The sequence below is a fragment of the Dipodomys spectabilis genome, unplaced genomic scaffold, assembly GCF_019054845.1.
Source record: "Dipodomys spectabilis isolate Male_0828 unplaced genomic scaffold, ASM1905484v1 ptg000436l, whole genome shotgun sequence".
NCBI classification, from domain to species: Eukaryota; Metazoa; Chordata; class Mammalia; order Rodentia; family Heteromyidae; genus Dipodomys; species Dipodomys spectabilis.
The window spans coordinates 2,799,587-2,820,425 of record NW_024871113.1 but is presented as its reverse complement, the minus strand read 5'-3'; the positions used below and the strand labels follow the sequence as shown (position 1 = coordinate 2,820,425).

At 35.3% G+C, this 20,839-nt stretch overlaps 1 protein-coding gene across 3 annotated transcripts in view; it reads left to right on the top strand.

Annotated features, from left to right (window-relative positions):
- Window positions 1-20,839, top strand: part of Mapk10 (mitogen-activated protein kinase 10) — a 317,866-nt gene that overhangs the window by 158,165 nt on the left and 138,862 nt on the right. For all 3 annotated transcript variants that reach the window (XM_042668407.1, XM_042668409.1, XM_042668408.1), the window contains one exon: window positions 14,016-14,185. In XM_042668407.1, coding sequence (XP_042524341.1) covers window positions 14,016-14,185 — 170 coding nt within the window. The remainder of the gene's footprint in view (window positions 1-14,015; window positions 14,186-20,839) is intronic.

Sequence of the window (20,839 nt, the reverse complement as noted above, 5' to 3'; positions counted from 1 at the left end):
TAGAACTTGGGGATGTGGTTAGGGAGGGAGAAAGAAGGAGAAAAATTTGGGAAGGGGTAACAAGTTAGACAAGAAATGTAATCACTACCTTAGTTATGTAACTGTAACCCCTTTGTACATCACCTTGTCAATTAAAAAAACTGTTTTTATCCTTTAAAAAAGTACATCATTATTATATTTTTAAATTATATTTTATTATTTTTAAGTAGTTGTACAAAGTAGTTGCCATTCAACAAATCGGCTTATGAATCCAATGTATCTTGACCTGTGTCATTCCTTTCATCGTTTTCCTCATCCCTGTTCTCAATTTCCATCCCCTGAATGCTGCCCCTCTCATTCACCTTTGATGTATCAGTTTCCTCATATTCATTTTGTTGGACTGTTAATTTTTCTAGGGAATTATGCCATTTGAATGCCTCCCCCCCCCCCCCCCGCAAATACTATATTTTGGTTAATACATTTATGTATATTTGCATACATTTAAATATATTGTTTGCTTTTCTAAATCAAAGCGACTTTTCAATATCTTTTCATCTCAGAACTGTATTTAAGTTCAATTATGTTCTGATTATTTTGCTACTCATAAATTATTATTATTATTGTAGCAAGTATCTAATAGTGACTTATTGATCTCTCTAAGTGTTTACTTATACTTGAGTTATGAATACGTTCAAATGATTTCCTGATTTTGACAAAGCCTGAGACACAAAAGGTTCAAATTAATTATCTAACAGTGTTTAAGCAGAGTTAGGAATAAAAGATCTGAGCTAAGATTTGTCTTCCTCTTGGCTATGGCACAGAAACTTTGTATAGATCCTTATGATTTTTAATGCTAAGAAGTTCCTTGTAAATGGCTGATTATTGATTTCACTGTTCATTTACTCAATACATACATATGTGTGTGTGGTGTGTTGTGGATATGTTAACTAGCTTGACTTAATCATTCTACCTTGTATACATATAACATCATTTTATGCCAAATAAGCACACATAATTATAATTTGTCAGTCTACAATGTAAAAGGAAATGAAAGAATAAATCATTAAGGTTTTACTTCATTTAATCTTCACAGTAAATGTATTATGGTAAAATCCAATTCTATTTTATTTTGGAATTTGAGATCTTAGCCATTAAACAAATCTCATCTCATTTTATTTTTATTTTGAAATAACATAGTAATTGTATTAATTTAAAGATATAACATGATGCTTCAGTATATATATATATGTGTGTGTGTGTGTGTGTGTGTGTGTATATATAAAATAGTATATATGTATATATGATCAAATCTGTGTAATTAGCATAGTTATTGCTTGGAACATTCATCATGTCTTTTTTTATTGTGAAAATACTGTACAGAGGGGTTACAATTACATGGGCAAGATAATGAGTACATTTCTTATCAAGCATTGTAGCCTTCTCCTTTGTTTCCCCTTCCCATCCCTTCCCATCCTCCCCCCACCCCCATTCATCATTTCTTTATGGTGAAACATCTGTTGGCATCTTTTCCATATCTTCTGTTGACATGCTGTATTTTGACTGGAGTAGCAACTGAATTTAATTCAGAATATTTAAGGATACTAAAATAAGGATAATTAAAAAACTCAAAACATCTATAAAACAATTATGAGTGAAAAGAGTCCTAGAATGCTGTAGGATATCAGTAATATAAGAAAGATATATTCCGGAAGTGTTGCTGTGGCTCAAGCGGCAGAGTGCTCGCCTTGAACTGAAGAGCTGAGGGATTAGCGCCCAAGCCCACAGTTCAAGCCCATGACTGACCAAAAGAAAAAAAAAAAGATATATTCCAAAAACAATGGAATTCTCAGTTGGAGTTATAACCAAGGTTATTCTTTAACTAAAAAAAAATTACTTTTGAGCCAGGTGTCAGTGGTTCATGCCTGTAATCCTAGCTACTCAGGAGGCTGAGATCTGAGGATTATGGTTCAAAGCCAGCCCGAGCAGGAAAAGTCTGTGAGACTCTTATCTCCAATAAACCACTCAGAAAACCAGAAGGGCACTGTAGCTTAAGTGGTAGAGTGCTAGTCTTGAGCTGAAGAGCTGAGGGACAGTGCCCAGGCCCAGAGTTCAAGCCCTACAACAGACAAAAAAAAAACCTTTTCCGGGGGGGGGGGGGGGGGGTGGAGTGTAGAAGGAATGGCACCTTCTACATATGATGGCCTAGATTCAGCATGCTGAATTTTCCAGGTAAAGCAATATTTCTCTTAAACGATATAAAATATGGCTAGATGATTTGATTGTCAATAAATTTTCTTTTATACTCTAATGTCCAGAGAACAAAAGCACAGTGTATATATGGTTATGCCAGATCAATGTAAACTTGGCTTTTTAAGCCAAATTACTGCAACTAATTTATAGCTAAGTTTTGGTACTATTTTCCTCTTCACTCTGGAAATTTCAAGACAATTTGTAAATGTTTTATGAGATGCATTCGCTTTTAGAGACTTTTATAAACCAAGAAACTGAAAACCAGGGAATTCATAAAAAAAAAAAAGAGAGAGAGAGAGCAAGAGATGTCTGGCATGTTTGCAGAACTGCTTCACTTAAAGAGATATGTTCAATTACTAGTATCCAGGGCAATTCAAAAACACCACTAAACCTTATTTCAGAATTACATGGTTTAAAAAAAGTCCTTTTTTTGTTAAAGCATTTTGAATTTAAAGTAACTTGATTTGAGCAACTTACTTCACTTGATGAGCCTGTGATGTTTCTAGTTCAAAGACTTAGAAAATATCCAATTAAAATTTTTATGCTTGATTGGATGGCCACCCTCGGTGGAATAAAGACTTTGAAACCAACACAGGGAATAACTTATTGGAGGAAAAGGTGTTTTGGCAGAGCAGGACAAAAGAAAACCTGTATAATCTAACAGGTAAACTACGTACCATTTTTTATGGCTTGTGAAATACATGGCATGCTTTGTGTAGTTTAGAGTTTGGGAAAGATGCCTGCAACCCTCTAAAAATTCAACTTAGTACCTGACTGGATAAAAATATGGCTTAAAGGTACCAGGAAGCTGAATATGGATGTATTTAAAGACATTGGTGTTTTCTAAGCTAATGATGGTGATTTCAGAGATGCAAACCTATAATCTCTTTCAAAACTTAGCTTTCATGTAAGACAGAAACATAGATAGCTTTTCCTTTTAGTGGCTCTCTTTTCTATGCTTTTTTCTGTATCGGCTTTGATATAGAAGTTACATAGTGTTTGATTTTGTAGTCACTTTTTAAGATTATAGTCTTTATGCTTTCATTTGCATGACTGTTAAGGATGACAAAAACCCAGGATGAATGGCATACTTTGTAGGATGAAATAAATCACTGAGATTTCTGTGCTATATTGACTTGTTATGTGTTGCTTGTATTTTTATCTTAGACCTACAAGAAAATACAGCTAATATAAATTTAGAAATAATAAATTTAGTGCTATAGGTCTATTTATAAGCTGGAGATTTTCTGGCCATTCATTAACTGAGGATCTTAAAAACAATTTATTAAAGAGCTATTTCAATTAATGCATAGATTTTGCTTTTGTGCTGCTCAGATTAAGTAAGAGAATATTGGAAAGTCTTAAAAGTTCAGCTCTGTGATGATGTTTCTGTATAGAGTCATTCTAAGTTCTGGTTTGCTTGAGGTGCAAAATAGACTTTTTACTTTATGATGAATTGGCTTAACTTGAATGTAAATAGCTGGATAATTAATTTTAAATATAATCCGAACATTAACCAGATTAAATAAGGTTATTAGTTACCATTTTCTAAGTAGTTCTGATGTAAAAGGACCTGTGATTTCATTACATAGTGACCTTCAGTCATGCTTTACAGGAGGAACATTACCTTATTGGTTCTATTTTAGCTCATTATGTTAAGTAAGCAATTTCTTAAATGTTACTGCTTTGTTTTCTGAACAAGGATTACCTAAGGCTGAAAGTATGATGAGCAGAAGTTACCATTTTTAGCAGGTCCACTTTTCTTTGGGGTTCAAACCAGTTCCAACATGGAAGGTGCCATTAAACTTTTCATTAGCTCATTTTCCTTAAAATGGAATTCTAAGTTTGTTATATATCACTAAAACATTACAAGAAAGACCAAACTAGCTATAGAATGCAACTTATTTAATTCACTTTATTTTATTGTGTTGTGTCCCATCAAATTGTGCTACCATGTTGGGGATTGAATTTGGGTACTTGAGCTTACAAGGCAAGTGGTTTTCCACTAAGTGAAACCCACTGCTTAGAAATTCATCTTTAAATAGATGAAAACCAAGATCTTTAAGCTGTAAAACTATTAAGCTTGTCACCAATTAATTCATTTATAATTTTACAGATGAGGAAACAAATAATAAATGGAAAATGAAGTTTTAAACATAATGTTCCTTATTGTGCATATAAAGACAGAGCCTTCAAGTTCCAAATTCTTTTTTTTTTTTTTTAATTTTATTTTATTTTATTTGAGAACATACTGTACAGAGGGGTTACAATTACATGGGCAGGATAATGCATACATTTCTTACCAAGCATTGCAGCCTCCTCCTTTGTTTACCCTTCACCTCCCTTCCCAGCCTTCCCCCTCCCCCCCCCACCCAATCATTCCCCCCTTCCCCCCCCCCCACCGACATTGTAAAGCTGGTTTTGACATGACATTTTGTACTTCTCATTGTTGCAACAGGTCCACCTGAATCTCAAGTTCCAAATTCTTAAATGCAGCATTTGACAAAGTCTAATTTCCTGTTTTAATAACACAATGAAATATTTTAGAGCTAAGTCAGTTGTTGTCCATAAATGATTTTTTATTCTCCTAATCTTGTACTCTATCCTAAGGAAAATTTTTAAAAAAATTAATTGCTATTTACTATCCTGGGCATTTTTCTCTATCTTAATGATGTGAAGTCAGCTAGAATTTCCTATCTTATAGTTCTTTTACCCTTAGACAAGTTGGAAATATATAGACTGAAAAGTGTGGAATTCAATGTGCTTGTTTAGTAGGTTTCATCATTGTGGTATTAAACCCTTGAAGAGAAACTTTAATGTTAAATGCCATGGGTTCAAGAGTGTGTTTTTAGTGTCTAGAACAGAGCTTGGTGCATTGACCTTGCTGTATTATAAGACCAAACTAAATGTTGGTTTAATGAAAACAGCCTGAAACAAAAGGAAAATTTATTTACTATCATGTAAATTTCTGTTCAGGTTAACAAGATAGGTTACCTCTCTGGTGACTTAGGAAATCAGATTTCTACCATCTGTGACTTGAGGATTTCAGCTCTTGCAATCTTCGGACATGCTCAGTAAGACACCAGAATGTGAAACTGCCAGCAGTTAGCTGGAACCTGGCTTTTCTGCATGGAGGTCATGGGTCAGAACTGGTCCCATGACCCTAGTCTAAGTGAAAAAGAGCCTGGAAAATATTATGTGGATTATGTGCAGATTCATGGAGCACTGTCTTTGAAGCAAATGGAAACAGAAAGGAAAAAAAAAAAAACAAACATGAAAAAAATCCAGCCAGATTTTGATGTTCTGAATTCAAGCCCTATTACTGGCTTGAAAAAGTCAGTAAACAAAACAAAAAGAAGCAAAACAAACAAACAACAGAACATGAAAGAGAAAAAGAGAAGGGAGGAGGATATACAGAGTGGGGAAATGTGCTCTTGGTAAAAGAAAATCAAATCCTAAATATTAAGAAATTATCTCCAGGGCTGGAAAGGTGGCTCAGTGGTAGAGTGCTTGCTTTGCATGCCTGAGGCCCTGGGTTCGATTCCTCAGCACCACATAAACAGAAAAAGCCAGAAGTGGTGCTGTGGCTCAAGCGGTAGAGCGCTCGCCTTGAGCTGAAGAGCTGAGGGACAGCGCCCAGGCCCAGAGTTGAGGTCCATGACTGGCAAAAAAAAAAAAAAAAGACTGAAAGACTCTTATCTCCAATAAACCACTCAGAAAATGGGAAATGGTGCTGTGGCTCCAGTGGTAGAGTGCTAGCCTTGAGCTGAATCGCTGAGGGACAGTGCCTAGGCCCAGAGTTCAAGCCCCATGACCACCACCACAAAAAAAAAAAAAAAGAATTATCTCCAATCTCTCCTTTTAAAACTCACATGTATTTGACTCAGATTTAAAATGGATTGAGCCCGTGGTGTTTTGCCACAACATATAGAATGGTGTGTTGTTGATGTTGGCCTCACATAACAAACTTGGAGTGCATCATGAAGCAAGTCAATTTGTTGGATATGAATTGTAGCATATATAGTTGAACATCATTTGTGTCAATGGTTAGAACCATGGCTTTGGAAATACCAAAAGAATACAGCAGCAGACTTACTGACTAATCCTGTGGAGGTATGTTTTGGACCTAATCCATTTTAGATTTTCTATTGAGACAGATCAATTCTCTATTCAAAAGACCCTTAATTATGGGTATCATGCAGTAAACACTCTATAAGTATCCTACTAATGAAGGGAATCAGGCATTTTAAATTTCCTTCCCATTACTTATGTAAGATTGTCTACTTCTACCTGCAGCTGCTTAATGTGCTTTTCCAAAGAAACTCTAAGCTAAGACAACTGACAGAGAAGCCTGGCTAGATTTATTCATTTCTCTTGGTTTTCTAAGCTCTACTGTGGTAGTTTATTTCATAATTGGAAAACCAATAAATTATTTTAGATGAACTAGTACATAGGTTAGTAAAAAAACAAATCATAATTTAGAATTGAGCAAAATTTAATTTGTATTAATTGGTAATACAAATTTGTAATTGGAAAACTCACAGTGAATTCATGGATAACAATATAAATCTTATCAGTTCTAAGTGTAAACTTCAAGTGCTTAGTAGAGCACAGAGTGCACTTATAGTAGGTAAGCACTAATACTGGCCCAACTTTGCTTCTTCCTCTTCTCACAAAGAGTAAATACCAGATTAAATCATATGAAACATACTTCTGGGTCTTCTATTAAAAAAAATATTGTACTGCCAGACACCAGTGGCTCATGACTGTAATACTAGCTAATAGGAAGACAAGATCTAAGGATCATAGTTCAAGACCAGCTTAGACAGAAAAGCAAAAAGTCTTATCTCCAATTAACCACCAAAAAGTAGGACAATTTCCATTTCCTGTGTTCAGTTCTAGTACTAGCACCGAAGGGTGATATTGACAAGGATTCATTGTTCTTATAAACTGATTTGTTGAACCTCTTTGTACAACTACTTGAAGATTATATATGTGTGTGTGTATATATATACATATTACATATATTTATTATTATATATTACATACATATATACATATTACATATATTTATTTATAAGCATATATTTTAAGCTTTTTTTAAATGTATTTCTCCAAAGGTAAGAGCTACAGAATTATCTTCTATCCTATGAATTTTTATAATTTATGAAATGAATGAGTTAAAATTTGCCACAGACTATTGTGTTTGCCATTATTTTTTCCCTTTGACGTCCTAGAACATATTAAGTTTTGTGTTCAAGGCAGTAGATGTTTGTAACTTGTCTTGTGGTAAAACTGTCATCTTTCAATCTTTTTTATTTAACATTCTTTCTTAAAACTGGATTTAATGGTTTTATGATTCTTATATCTTTTACAATGAGCTGTACAAATCCTTTATGGTACCATACAGGATGTAAATAATAAATGAATGAGATTACAAGATGGCTTGCTCAAGGTTTTATAGCTATTAAGGGAAGAACTGATCTAGGCTTGGTTATAATTTTTGGCTATCTCATTCACAAGCAACTAAGAATGTTTAACCTCTGGAAGTTCTTTAATCTTAGTTTCTTGCTCAGAAGCTGACTAGCAATATCATAGGACAGTCACCCCCAAATGAATATGAGGAGGATCATAGGTTATTATGTCTGAAAAATACAATCAAGAGTTTTGATATTGCATGATAAGATTAGTAACGTGGCACTTTTCTATGTAAGTTCACTCAGCAGTAGGTGAGCAGATGAATTGATGATGGTGCTGATGAGTAGTTATTGCTATATGCCTTTTCTTTCACATCTGTACAAAATGTAGCCTTTTTCAAGGAAAAGATTACATTCAGATAACCTTTCTGACTACGAATGCCAATAGTAGTAAAGTCTTACTGGAATTTAGCTTTAAGGTTGTTTTTGTTTTTTTTTTCTGTTTGGTCAGGCAGAGAAATGGAGAAAATGTGTTTGCTTTGAATTGTTGCAAAGAAAATTGGATTATGTAGCTAGAAATAATGAAGTCATTTAAATATCCCTTATATTAAATGGAAGAATTAATTTAAAAATAATTTAAATTAATCATATAAACTATTCCAAACCTATAATCATTTCAACCCACATAATTTCCAGAAGTTACCACTATGATAGTTTATAATTTTTAAAATAGAATATACCTTTCAAGTAGCTAACTCTTAATTAGTATATCCTAATTTTTTCTAGAGGCATTGTTTCCATTTTTAAGTATCTGTGAATTTCATATATTCGTCCCAAGGGTTTAGTGTAAATTCAACATAAATAAGTAATGGAATGCTTCTTTTCATGAACTGAGAAAACTGGTCAGGTGAATTGCATCTGTAAATAGGAAAGCATATCTGGGGACTGTAGCAGCTGAGCTTGCTAAGGAAGTGGGAACACTGATGAAAGCCACGCATTGCTTTTTACTTCCACAACCTTTGTGAACTGCTTCTAGGTTTTGCTTCTTTCATTAGTACTCTCTGACTGGTGACAACTCCTATCCAACATTCTCTGAAAAGATGATTCTCAAAATGAAGCACTTGTCAGGGATACAAATTTTTGGTCCTAGATGCCAAACTGATCAGAAACTTTGCATGAAGGCTCAGTGGTGAAAGTCCCCAGGTAGTGTTAATCTATGTTAAAACTTGAGAATCTCAAGCCAAAGCATCAAGTAGCTCACACCTATCATCCTAGCAGGCTGAGATTAGAGGATAATGGTTGGAAGACAAATCCAAGAGACTCTTATTTCCAATTAAACAGCAAAAAGCCAGAAGTGAAGGTAAGGCTCAAGTTATAGAGAGCCAGCCTTGAGTGAACAAGCTAAGTGGGCGCATAAGATCCTGAATTTAAGCCCCTGTACTGTCACAAAACCAAACCAAACCCAAAACCAAATAAAAAGATAAAAACACATTCAGAAACCATGTGTCTTATCCCAACTGCTGGCCTTTATGCTTCCCAGCACAGCTTTGTTTTTGTTATTTTCTTCTTGGGTTCAAGTCACCCCCGTTATTTTGCCTATGACCTGTACTCAAGAAATACCAACGTATAATTTGAGAGAAATTATTTTTAGCATTGGCAGTTTTATTCTCTATTGTGCTTAAGGGGATATTTTCTTTGGCAATTTTCACAGAAAAAAAAAGTTTATATTTGAACTTTATAGTCATGACAAGGAAGATTGCATGGAAGCCAAGTAATAAAATATTCTATATTAAGTCTGTTCTCAACTTTTCAAAGCTCAAATTTAGGTTTGTGAGCTTGGGGCACAGATGGGATGTGGAGGAAGTTCTTGAACATATCACACTTGCCATCAAGTTCTTGGTTATGCTATGAATCCAAGAACATTTCCAACCCTACTACCTCCATGCCTTATTGCTTAAATAGCTAAAATAAACCACCAATGATGTGAGATACGGTCAAGAATGTACTTTCTAATTTCTAGATTTTATGCAAAGTTTAGTGCAAATTTATGTATAAAGAAAGTACTTGCGCTTGTGTGTATGTGTAGGTGTGACTCTGTGTGTCCATGTCTATGGATTTACATGTGGAGTCACAAACTGTGTAATGATGTTTTTATTCTCATTGTGAAAAGTTATATGCTCTGGAATAGCAATAAGTGATCATCAAGTAAATAAATTTGTGAATATTTGTCAGGAAATGTTATTTATGTGGCTTTTTATTGGTTCTTTTAAAAAATTTTGTCCGTCGTAAGGCTTTAACTGAGGGCCTGGGTGCTGTTCTTGAGCTCTTTTGTTCAAGGCTAGTTACTCTATTATCATTTGAGCCTTAGCTCCACTTTGAGTTTTCGTGTGGTTAATTGGAGATAAGAGTCTTATAGGGAGTTTTTTGCTCAGGCTGGCTTCAAACTGCTATCCTCAGATTTCAGCCTACTGAATACCTAGGATTACAGGTGTGGGTCACTGGCACTTGTCTTTTGTTTGTTTTTGAATGAAAGTTTTCTTAATTGGTGGATATGCTCTATAATTCCTATAGTTCTGGGATTGAACCCACGTGTTCATTATTGAACTGCACTTATTTTAATTGAGATACCAAGCTATCACCAAGTGCATACATATATATAAATATATATCATCTCTATTATATGGAAAATTTAGTTTTAGGAATATATCAGAAAAAGTAAAAAACTACTAGATACTTCTTGGGAATGTGAACAATTGCTGAAATGAAATGATTTACTTTATCATTCATCATTCACAGCTAACTGTTGATCTGTCGAAACACAAAACCTTTGTTGTTTCTTGAATCTGGGGCAGTTGAAAAACTTGAATCTGAGGTGTATGGTTGAACTAATTGTTCTCTGGACTCTGGTTTGCACGTGCATGCTGATGTGTGGGCTCCTCCTTACTATACCTTGTTTGTGATTCATATGACATCCTGGAATTTAGCAGTTCATAGAGCCACTGGGAATGCATTGAAGCAGGTGAAAAACATTACTGCTGCTGCATAGTCAATATTTCATTCTTCAATATCTCAGGCAAGCCTGAACCACCATTAGGTGATTAGTCTTTAGGCTTTCCCTTCCACTTCAGTGTGTTGCTCTCAGTGTGTATTTGAATACTCAAAGGGCTAATAAACCAGATTGTGGGTACCACTCCCAGAGTTCCTAACTTGGTAGATGTGAGACAGGGCTGAGTATCTGCACATCTAACAAGTTTCCAAGATGCAAACTGGTGTTCCAGGGCACGCTCTTTGAGAATGGTTATTCTATATAGTCTTTTCTCAGAGTCTGATCCTCTAATCAGAATCACTCTTGGACTATGATCTTTGGGTCCCCAGGATCTATGATGATGCTTGAATCTGAATCTTCAAGTGTTGTGCCCAGGATCTGTCATTTTGTTTAGCTTGTCAGACAGTTCATATGTACACTCACATCTGAGAATCAGTGAGAAAGAAAGTCTCGAAATATTCTTAGTTGGACAAAACACAAATCAAATCTTCCCTTAAATATGATCACTTTTCTACCAGTGACTTGGCATGTGTCAGTTGCTTTGTACATAGGATGTACTTTAATGAATCAGTGATAATAAATGCAGGCAATATATGCTACTTCCAGTTTATCTCCAATACCTTTTCTATTCTTTTTCTCTTTATTTACTTTTGCTTTTTATTTTTAGGGGTTTTTTTTGTACTGCTATTGGGGCTTGAACTCAGTGCCTGGACACTATAACTTAGTTTTGTTGCTCAAGGCTGGCACTCTTCCATTTGAGCCATAATTCTACTTCCAGCTTTTTGGTGATTCATTGGAGATAAGAGTCTCACAGACTTTCTTATCTGGGATGGTTTTGAGGCATAATCCTCAGATTTCAGCCTCCTGAGTAGATAGGGTTACAGGTTTGAGCCAATGGTGTCTGACTAGCACCTGTTCTTTAAAATATATCATCTGTCCTTTAACTATTTGCTTATTTTACTGTCTTCAGTCTAGACAGGGACTCTAGCTTGTTTTTGTTGTATCTACAGCATCAAACCATACACATACACACACACACACATGTACACACACACATATATACACATACATAATTCACACACACATATATGTACACACATGTATATACATACACATACATAATTTCAATGTTTGCTGGATTAAACAGTTGTAAATGTTAGAGTGTCTCTTAGATTCTGAAAAGGAAGTGGCACGAATCTTTAAACTTTCTTGGTTCCTTTGAATATGTATTGAAGTGTTCGAAAAGGAACACCAGCAGGTTGGTTCAAGTGTGATGTAGACTGAGGGTAACTAGAACATTACAGTCACATCCAAAAGGGGATGGTGGTGCTAAGATACATTTTTAAATCAGTTTATTTGGAACATAAGGCTCATTGCATGCCATTAGCACATATATACGGTACATTTGGGAAAGCTACTCCTCAACAGCGAAGAGGACAAAGTGGAGAAAGGGAAAGGTTTCTATGTTGGATGAGGCTAATGTGTACTAAGGACATTAGGTGGTCTGAATTTTAAAGTAAATAAACAAAGGTCAGAACCTAACCCCTGTCATTGCAACTTTGAAATAACTCTACCATTTCATTTTTGGCAGATTAAACCATTTGATACTATAACTCCAAGTTTCTTTTTTTTTATTGTGAGAATACCGTACAGAGGAGTTACAATTACATGGGCAAGATAGCAAGTAGATTTCTTATCAAGCATTGTTGCCTCCTCTTTGTTTCCCCTTCCCATCCCTTCCCATACATCCCCCTCCTCCCCCCACTTGATCCTCCCTCCCTTCCCCCCTCCCCCAGCCACCAAGTTTCTTTTTCTTTTTTTTCCCTCTATTTTCTTTACATTTATTTATTTAGTAGTGGTCTTGGGGCTTGAACTCAGGGTCCTGGAGCTGTCCCTGAGCTTTTACTCAAGGCTGTCACCTTACCACTTGAGCCACAGCTCCACTTCTTTTTTTTTTTTTTTTTTTTGGAAATAAGAGCCTCATGTCTGAACTTTCCTGTTTGGGTTGGTTTCGAACCATGATTCTCAGAACTTAGATCCTTGAGTAACTTGGATTATAGGATGTGAGCCACCAATTCCTGACTCTTTCTATTTTCTTATTTTAAGCTTTTACAGGAAGCAAAAAAGCAAGACTTTAAGCATGCTGGCCTACTCATGACAACAGTTCTAGAGTAGAAATGGAACAAAGTGTGGAGAGCAATTCCTGGTATTGAGGTTGAAATCAATGACTGTTTAAATACAATCCGTCTTGTTCTAAATTCTAAACTCTGTTATTTTCTGCTTAAATAGCAATGCAATGCTCTTTTTTTTTTTTTTAACTGACTTGCTTAATTTCCTGTTTTATGTCCCATAGACTGCCTTCCAGATTTTAGGTCTTTTCTAATTCCATTTGCAAACTAGCTGAATTTTCTACTTTGTTGTTTGGACAACAGAGATCCTTAATTTATTGTTTGCTTGATTGTTTGAGGCTTGTTTGTGTTTGTACTGAAGCTGACACCATACCTAACCACATCGTAGGCTGGCACTTGTCATGTACATTCTACTCTCAAATCAACCTCACTTTTGAGAGAATCTCAAGGCTCTTGTAGTGGATTTTCATATTTTACCACCATTGTTCCATTGTTCTATTTTTATTTGTGTAATAAAATAAAATAGAAGAGCATACTTGGATAAAAAAAATAGTCATGGATAATGTCAATGATAGATGAACTTTTCTTAAAGATTAACAGAAAATGCAACCAGTGAGATATTTAAAAGAAAAAGTGTCATGTGGTATTTTAGAAGAACAGGAATTTGAACTAAAAGTTCCAAAGCTTACTGAAAGATAATGACATTTTTTGGTACAAATGAGAAAAAAAATGAAGTCAATACTGTTAAGTTCAAATTATGAGGATTAAACTAATTGAAGCTACATGTTAGTTTGTGTTCTCTGGTTTCTGAGAAAGGCTCTAGATACAATCTTTTGTTCTTCTTCATATGATTGGTGACTACCTTCTTATTTACTTGAATCCTTCAAGGTCAAGTATAGTCCTTGAAACCAGTATATGTGGAATATGTGTTTGTTTCACATACAAATGGCTTTAATGAGACACTTCAGAAAAGATGGTGTATATCAAGTATAATTTTAAGTAATTTTAATACTGGAAAAAAATTCTTCGCATTTTAAGCTTTTTCTTTTCTCCAGGTAAACTTGCATAAGTCATTCTGACCTAGATGATAGATGGTTCAACATTAAAAAATAATAGTTAAGACAACAGACTTCTCTGCATCTTTTATCACTTCTGTAGTTTACCTGTCTCATGTTTTATTGTTCTTTTAAACAGGGATTCCATAAACAAGTGGATGTGTCATATATTGCCAAACATTACAACATGAGCAAAAGCAAAGTGGACAACCAGTTCTACAGTGTGGAAGTTGGAGACTCAACCTTCACAGTTCTCAAGCGTTACCAGAACCTGAAGCCAATCGGCTCTGGGGCTCAGGGAATAGTTTGGTAAGTGAAGGGGGCTCAGTTATACATTTAAAGAAAATATGCCAAGTGTATCTGCTAGACACAAATCCACAAGCAAAAAGAGAATCTTAAATCAAGAAACCCAAATAAAACAAATAACAAGGAAAGTGTATTGCACTAATAGAAATAACATTAGGAGCATTATTTGTTATCCCTTTCTTATTTCATAACAATATGTACAATTTGGCTCCTGACAGAGTTCAGAGTCCTTGTTTTTAGTTACAAGAAATAAAAGTCCAACCATAAAAAAATCAAAATAACTAGAAGTTGTCAGTTGTTAATATATTTAGAAGTTTTTATTTGTATGTTTTACAGCAAGCAAGAAAGAGATGTTTAAAATAGCAACAAATAAATGCCCCCACACTGTCCAGAGGGAAAAGCCAAATGTCAGATAACCTTGTAACTTTTAGAGTTCAGTTGTTAAAATTAACTTATGCAATTGCAAGTAGTGTTTAAAAATGTTTGTCTAAAGTTTCCAAATGGAAAAATTCTAGATTCCCTATTAATAATCTTTTATCATATTTTTGAGGGCTAATTGAAATAATGACAAATCTAGATCTGATTCAGACACTGCAAAACTATTGCAAAGTAATAGCATAATACTAATTGGCATGTGTAACATGTGTAACTGAATGCATTTAATATGAACTTGCTGCTTAATGATTTTTAATCTTTTTGATGGCTTACAGTGATAAGTAAAGTTTTAGATCATATACTGTTTCTACATCCTTAAATATATAATGTATTTAAATTTAGATAGATATATATTTATTTGTAATGGATATTTATTAATGCAATGTATTTGATAACATAGTTGCTACACTAATTCGACGGTCTATTAAAAACATGAAACTTTTTACAGAGTGAGATGAAGACAAAAAAACATGTAAAATTTTTGAAACTCCTTTTTCTACTCATTTAAAACTATTCAGTATTTTAAACTTTATTTTTATTATCTTTAATTGTACAAAGGGGTAAGCAATCAACGTGTCACGTTATGAAAGTGCAATGCATCTTGATTTATGCGTCTTGATTGATGTCATCCCTTTCATCATTCTCCTCCATCCCTCCCAACCCAATGAAGTGTTATTTTATGGTGGCAATGAATAGTTCCATTTTTTTCTAATATCTTCATTTTGTGCTTTGCAAAACTATTTGAAAGTTTGGTTTAATTTTGTCAACTGGCTTAAGTTCAGTGTTAATGTTTGGCTGACATGAATGAAGGCAAGTACTGCCAATGTACGTTTGAAATTATGATTGTGTAATCTTGTTTACCAAATATAACAAGGCTTTTGTTGGAATTCACCTAGCAAATATTTATCTTCCTGTTGTCAAATAGTAGTTATTCAATGTGGAAGATGAAATATTTTAATGATTTTAACAATGGACCAAATCTTTTATTAAAATGATACTGAAATAGATAAGCAAGAAAGGAATTTTTTCAATATTTATTTATATATTTAATATCTAGCTACTTATTTATTTTGATAGCTCAAGCATGCTCAAAATATTTTCCTGGAATGGTAAGAAGAAACATCACAAAAGATGCTCAAATCCCTATTCTTCAGTATATTTGAATGTTTTTTAATATTGAAAAAGGAACTTTATAAATATGATTAATATCATGGCACATATAGGCCCCAGTGACTCACATCTATAATCTTAGCTATTAGAGAAGCTGGAGTTAGATCTGAAGAACCACAGTTTGAAGCTAGCCTGATCAGAAAAGTCTGCAAGACCCCATTACCAATTAACCATTAAAAAATCAGGGGAGGACTCTCCCTCCAGTGGTGGAATGCCAGCCTAGTAAATTCAAGGCCCTGAATTCAAACTCCAGGAACAACAACAACAAAAATAATTAAGAGAAAAATGAGACTAAGGTCCTTATAATAGAGTCTCCTGGAATACCCAGGTGGGACCAATGACATAAATCCTGAAGATTGGGAAAGAATGCTAGAAGGTGGACTACAGAAAAGAAAAGGGGTTGAAATATGAGAGATTCACCTTGCTGCTGCCTTGGGCAACAGAAGCATAGGGACATGAAACAAGGAATGTGGCTGACTTATTGGAACCATAAGTAACTGTGAACTGATGGTCACCAAGGAAGTAGAGGAATTGCAATTTGCTAACAACATGAGTGAAAGAAAGCATTCTCCTTTAGCACTTCCATAATATCTTGATTTTAGCCCAGTGAAAACAATGGAGGGCTTCTGATCTACAGAAATGTAAGAGTCCATATTTGTGTTGTTTAAGCAGGTGTTGTGATGATTTGTTATGGTAATAAACATGGTGTACTAAAGATTGTAACATAAGATAGCTGTTGTTGTTGTAAGGTGAGAATTCAGAGAAGCCACATTTTGAGAAGTTGAATTTTGGAGTCTTTATTAGAGCACTAGCAGTCTGCAGGCAGTCAATTGTTACAAAGGCCTGCAGGCAACACACTTAATACTGTTAGGAAATAGGCCAGAGAGGAAAGAACAAAAATAATATCAACAAACCAATTCAGTTCCAATGGAGAGCTGAAGTGGGATATTATGGTGGCCAGTGGACAGCCAGGAGACAGGAGACAGAGCAGGAAAGAGGAGACACAGGGCATGGCCTGATGACATCTGTACTGTTCTGTTTCTAAATAGGGTCAGGCCAGGGGTCAGGGTCACAGGAAACTCCCTTCCCAGGCACTGGACTAACAGGTTCAGTAACCTATCAGCCAAGTGACTGCCCCTGTCTATAGGGATCCAGATATGCCCATCACCTGAGGGAGGTGGGCTTCACCATCCCCCACCATGAAGACAAGATGCTAGACCTTAAATGGACATACTCCGGTCCAGCAGAACTTTTCCATCTAGGAAAGATAGGCCTCAACTTTCCATATAAGGTATGCTTAGAGGCTACTCAGAGGCTGGTGAGTCAAGAGATTTAGGGGATTAATCAATGCAGAACCAGAACATTCTCTATATGCATAGCTTTTCTAAGGCTGTGATATCTGCATTTCTCTGAAGCAGAGCCCTCCTAGGTCACCTTGAGCTAGACATCTACATTCAATATGGCCTCTGTGAAGCATCTAGGCTTTTCAGCACTGCCTGGAGAATTCCCTGCGCCCAGCAAGAGGCAACAAGATGGCTTTAAGAAATTACTTACACTCAGCCTCCTTACTTCACTGTAAACCAAATTTAAAAAGAAAGGGAGAAAACAAATTATTAGCTCCTTTTTTTTGATGGGAAATTATGGAATATAATTTTTAAGTGAAAAAAGTTGCTTTATTGGTTATTCATAAACTATATTAAAAATGTAATACAAAGATAATCTTCTGCAGAACGTAAGTGTCATCAGATTTGTACTTTAACATTAACTAAGCCATTTTTTTAAATTGTGAAAATACCATGCAGAGGGGTTACAATTACATGGGCAGGATAATGAGTAATTTCTTATCAAGCATTGTTGCCTCCTTTGTTTCCCCTTCCCATCCCTTCCCATCTCCCCCCTTCCCTGCGCCCCCTATAATTTAATAAGATAATTATAGGAGGGTTGGTAGTAGGGTTTCACTGTACTTGTAATAAAGCCATCACCACTTAAAATAAGGACTTCAAGTGAAAAAAAAAAACCTTATGTATCTTTTGATGACTCAAAAATAGATCCAGACAGGCACTGGTGGCTCATGCCTATAATCCTAGCTCCTCTGGAAGCTGAGATATGAGGATCATGGTTCATAGTTAGCCTTGCCATAAAAGTCTAGGAGACTCTTATCTTCAATAAACTACCAAAAAATCTGAAAATGGAGATGTGGCTCAAGTGGTAGAGTGCTAACTTTGACAAAAAATACTCAGGTACAATGTGTAGGCTGAGTTCAAGCCCCATGACCAGAAAATAAAAAAGATCCAAAGTAACATTTCACTGAAGGCATTAATAGATTGCCTCAGAAAGATTTGACAATTTTTACATAGAATGTTGTGCTTTATTTTATAGGCATCTTTGACCTTTTTATGGAAAGAATCCTTGGTCTTAAACATACTAACTGAAATAGAGGTTAAAAATTAAAAGATCCCTAAGTAAGATTTTTAAGCCCATTTAATACAAATGTATCAACAAATTTGTCAGAAAGGAAATAAAAACCCAACCAAATTCCAAAATGTTAGCCTTGGAGTTTGATTTATTCATCCTTTTGCTTCCACTCAAAGAACATAGTCATATTTAAGCTAACAAATGAGAAAATGATGGAAGCAGATTGAGGCCTTTACAGTTAGCATTAGACTTTCTATACAGATGTGGTAATTAGAGCATAAACCTGAATATAAATTTAGTGTCCCTTAACTTATAACTTGAATCTAAAATGTACTACTTCTCATGTAGATCTGTTCTTGCATTGACTTGTCTTTTCTACTATCCTGCACTTAATTTGCTTTCTATTTTCTTTTGTCAACAGTGAGTTTATTTACCCCTTTCATGCCAAACATATGTCCACGTGACATGATCCTAAAATTCACAGACCTTTCCTATGTCCATGATATTGCTCAGACTAGAAGAGTTTCATGAATGTGTAATGGGAAAGTCTGAGACCAGTTTCAACAGTAGGACAGGAGACAGGTGAACAAATCATTTTAGAGTATTTTTCCAGTTGAGTAGAGGGTGTTAGTAATATTTTTTCTTTTCTTTAATAAGTTTTTTATTGTAAAAATACTGTACAGAGGGGTTACAGTTACATGAGCAAGGTAATGAGTTGCCTCCTCCTTTGTTTTCCCCTACCATCCCGTCCCTCCCACCTCCACAAGTATAGGTACCCCAACTTCCCCCCCTCCTCCCCTTGCCCAAATTGTAAAGTTCGTTTTGCAACATAGTGTCTTCTACATCTCATTGTTAAAAATGGGTCAACCTGTATCCCTATTTAAACATTTTGTTTTTTCCCTTCCCCTTCCCAAATTATACCAGCATCAAATACTGTGAAAACAGGGGTTATACCATGGGGAAGGGACATACAAAGCAACAACAAAAAAAATCACATGGTACCTTATAAATACGTTAGAAACAATAGCAAAAAAGGAAAAAAAACACTTGTGTCCCTGTCTTGGGGTTCATTTCGCTTAACATCATCTTATCTGGTCATATGCATAGCTTTTGACCTTTTCTACTTGTCCCAGACACATACTAGTTATTGCAAATAAGGGAAACCATGGGACCTATGTTTCTTTGGGCCTGGCTTACTTCACTTCATATAATTTTTTCCAAATCTTTCCATTTCCTAACAAATGGGGCAATGTTATTCTTTCTGATGGAGGCACAGAATTCCATTGTAAATATATATATTCCTCATTTTCTTAATCCATTCATCTACTGAGGGGCATCTGGGTTGGTTCTTAGCTGTGGTAAATAATGCTGCAATAAACATAGTTGTGCTGGTAGCTTTAGTATGGTCTCGTCTGTGATCATTTGGATGAATCCCCAAAAGTGGGATTGCTGGGTCATAGTGGAGCTCTATGTGGAGTCTTTTGAGGAACCTCCATACTGCTTTCCAAAGTGGTTGAGCAAGTTTATACTCTCACCAGCAATGCAGTAGGGTTCCCTTTTGGCCACATCCCCTCCAGCATCTGTTGTTATTAGAGTTCTTGATTATAACCATTCTAACTGGGGTAAGGTGGTATCTCAATGTTGTTTTGATTTGCATTTCTTTTATGGCTAGAGAGGTTGAGCATTTCTTCACGGGTCTATTGGCCATTCTTATTTCTTCTTCAGAGAAGTCTCTCTTTAAGTCTTTAGTCCACTTATTTATTGGGCAGTTGTGTTTTTGAGGATTTGTTGTTGGGGGATTTAATTTTTTGAGTTCCAAGTATATTTTAGATATGAGACCCTTGTCCGTTGTATGGCTAGTGAAGATCTTCTCCCAATCTGTAGGCTTTCTATTGATCTTGCTAGCTATGTCCTTTGTCATGTCTTCATTTCATGCAATCCCATTTGTCCAACCTTTCTTTTATTTGTTGTGATTCTGGGTCAATTAATGAGAAAATTTCAGCCTGTGCCTAGGAGACCTAGGGTTTCTCCTATTCCTTCCTGTAATGTTTTCAGGGTATCTGCTTTGACTTCAAGGATATTTTTTATCCATTTTGATTTTATTCTGGTGCAGGGTGATATATAAAGGTCTAACTTTAGTTTTCTACAGGTATTTAACCAATTTTGCCAGAACCATTTCCTGAAGAAGCTGTCTTCCATTCTAGTTTTTTAGCTCCCTTATCAAAAGATTAGGTAGCTATATGTCTGTGGGTTCATTTCTGGCTTTTCAATTCTATTCCATTGGTCCTCAGGTCTGTTCTTGTGCCAATACCAAGCTATTTTGATTACTATGGCTTTGTAGTAGAGTTTGAATTTGGTATTGATATTCTTCCAGCACTATTCTTTCTGTTAAGGATCATTTTTGCTATTCAGGGTCTTTTATTGTTCCATATGAATATTTGGATTGCTTCTTTTATTTCATCGAAGAATGAGATATTACATTGAATTTGTAGATAGCCTTTGGAAGTATTGCCATTTTCACGATGTTGATCCTTCCGATCCAGGAACACGGGAGGTTTTTCCACTTCCTAAGTTCTGCTTTGATTTCCTTTTTCAGGCTTTTAAGTTTCCATTGTAGTGGTCCTTCACTTCTTTAGT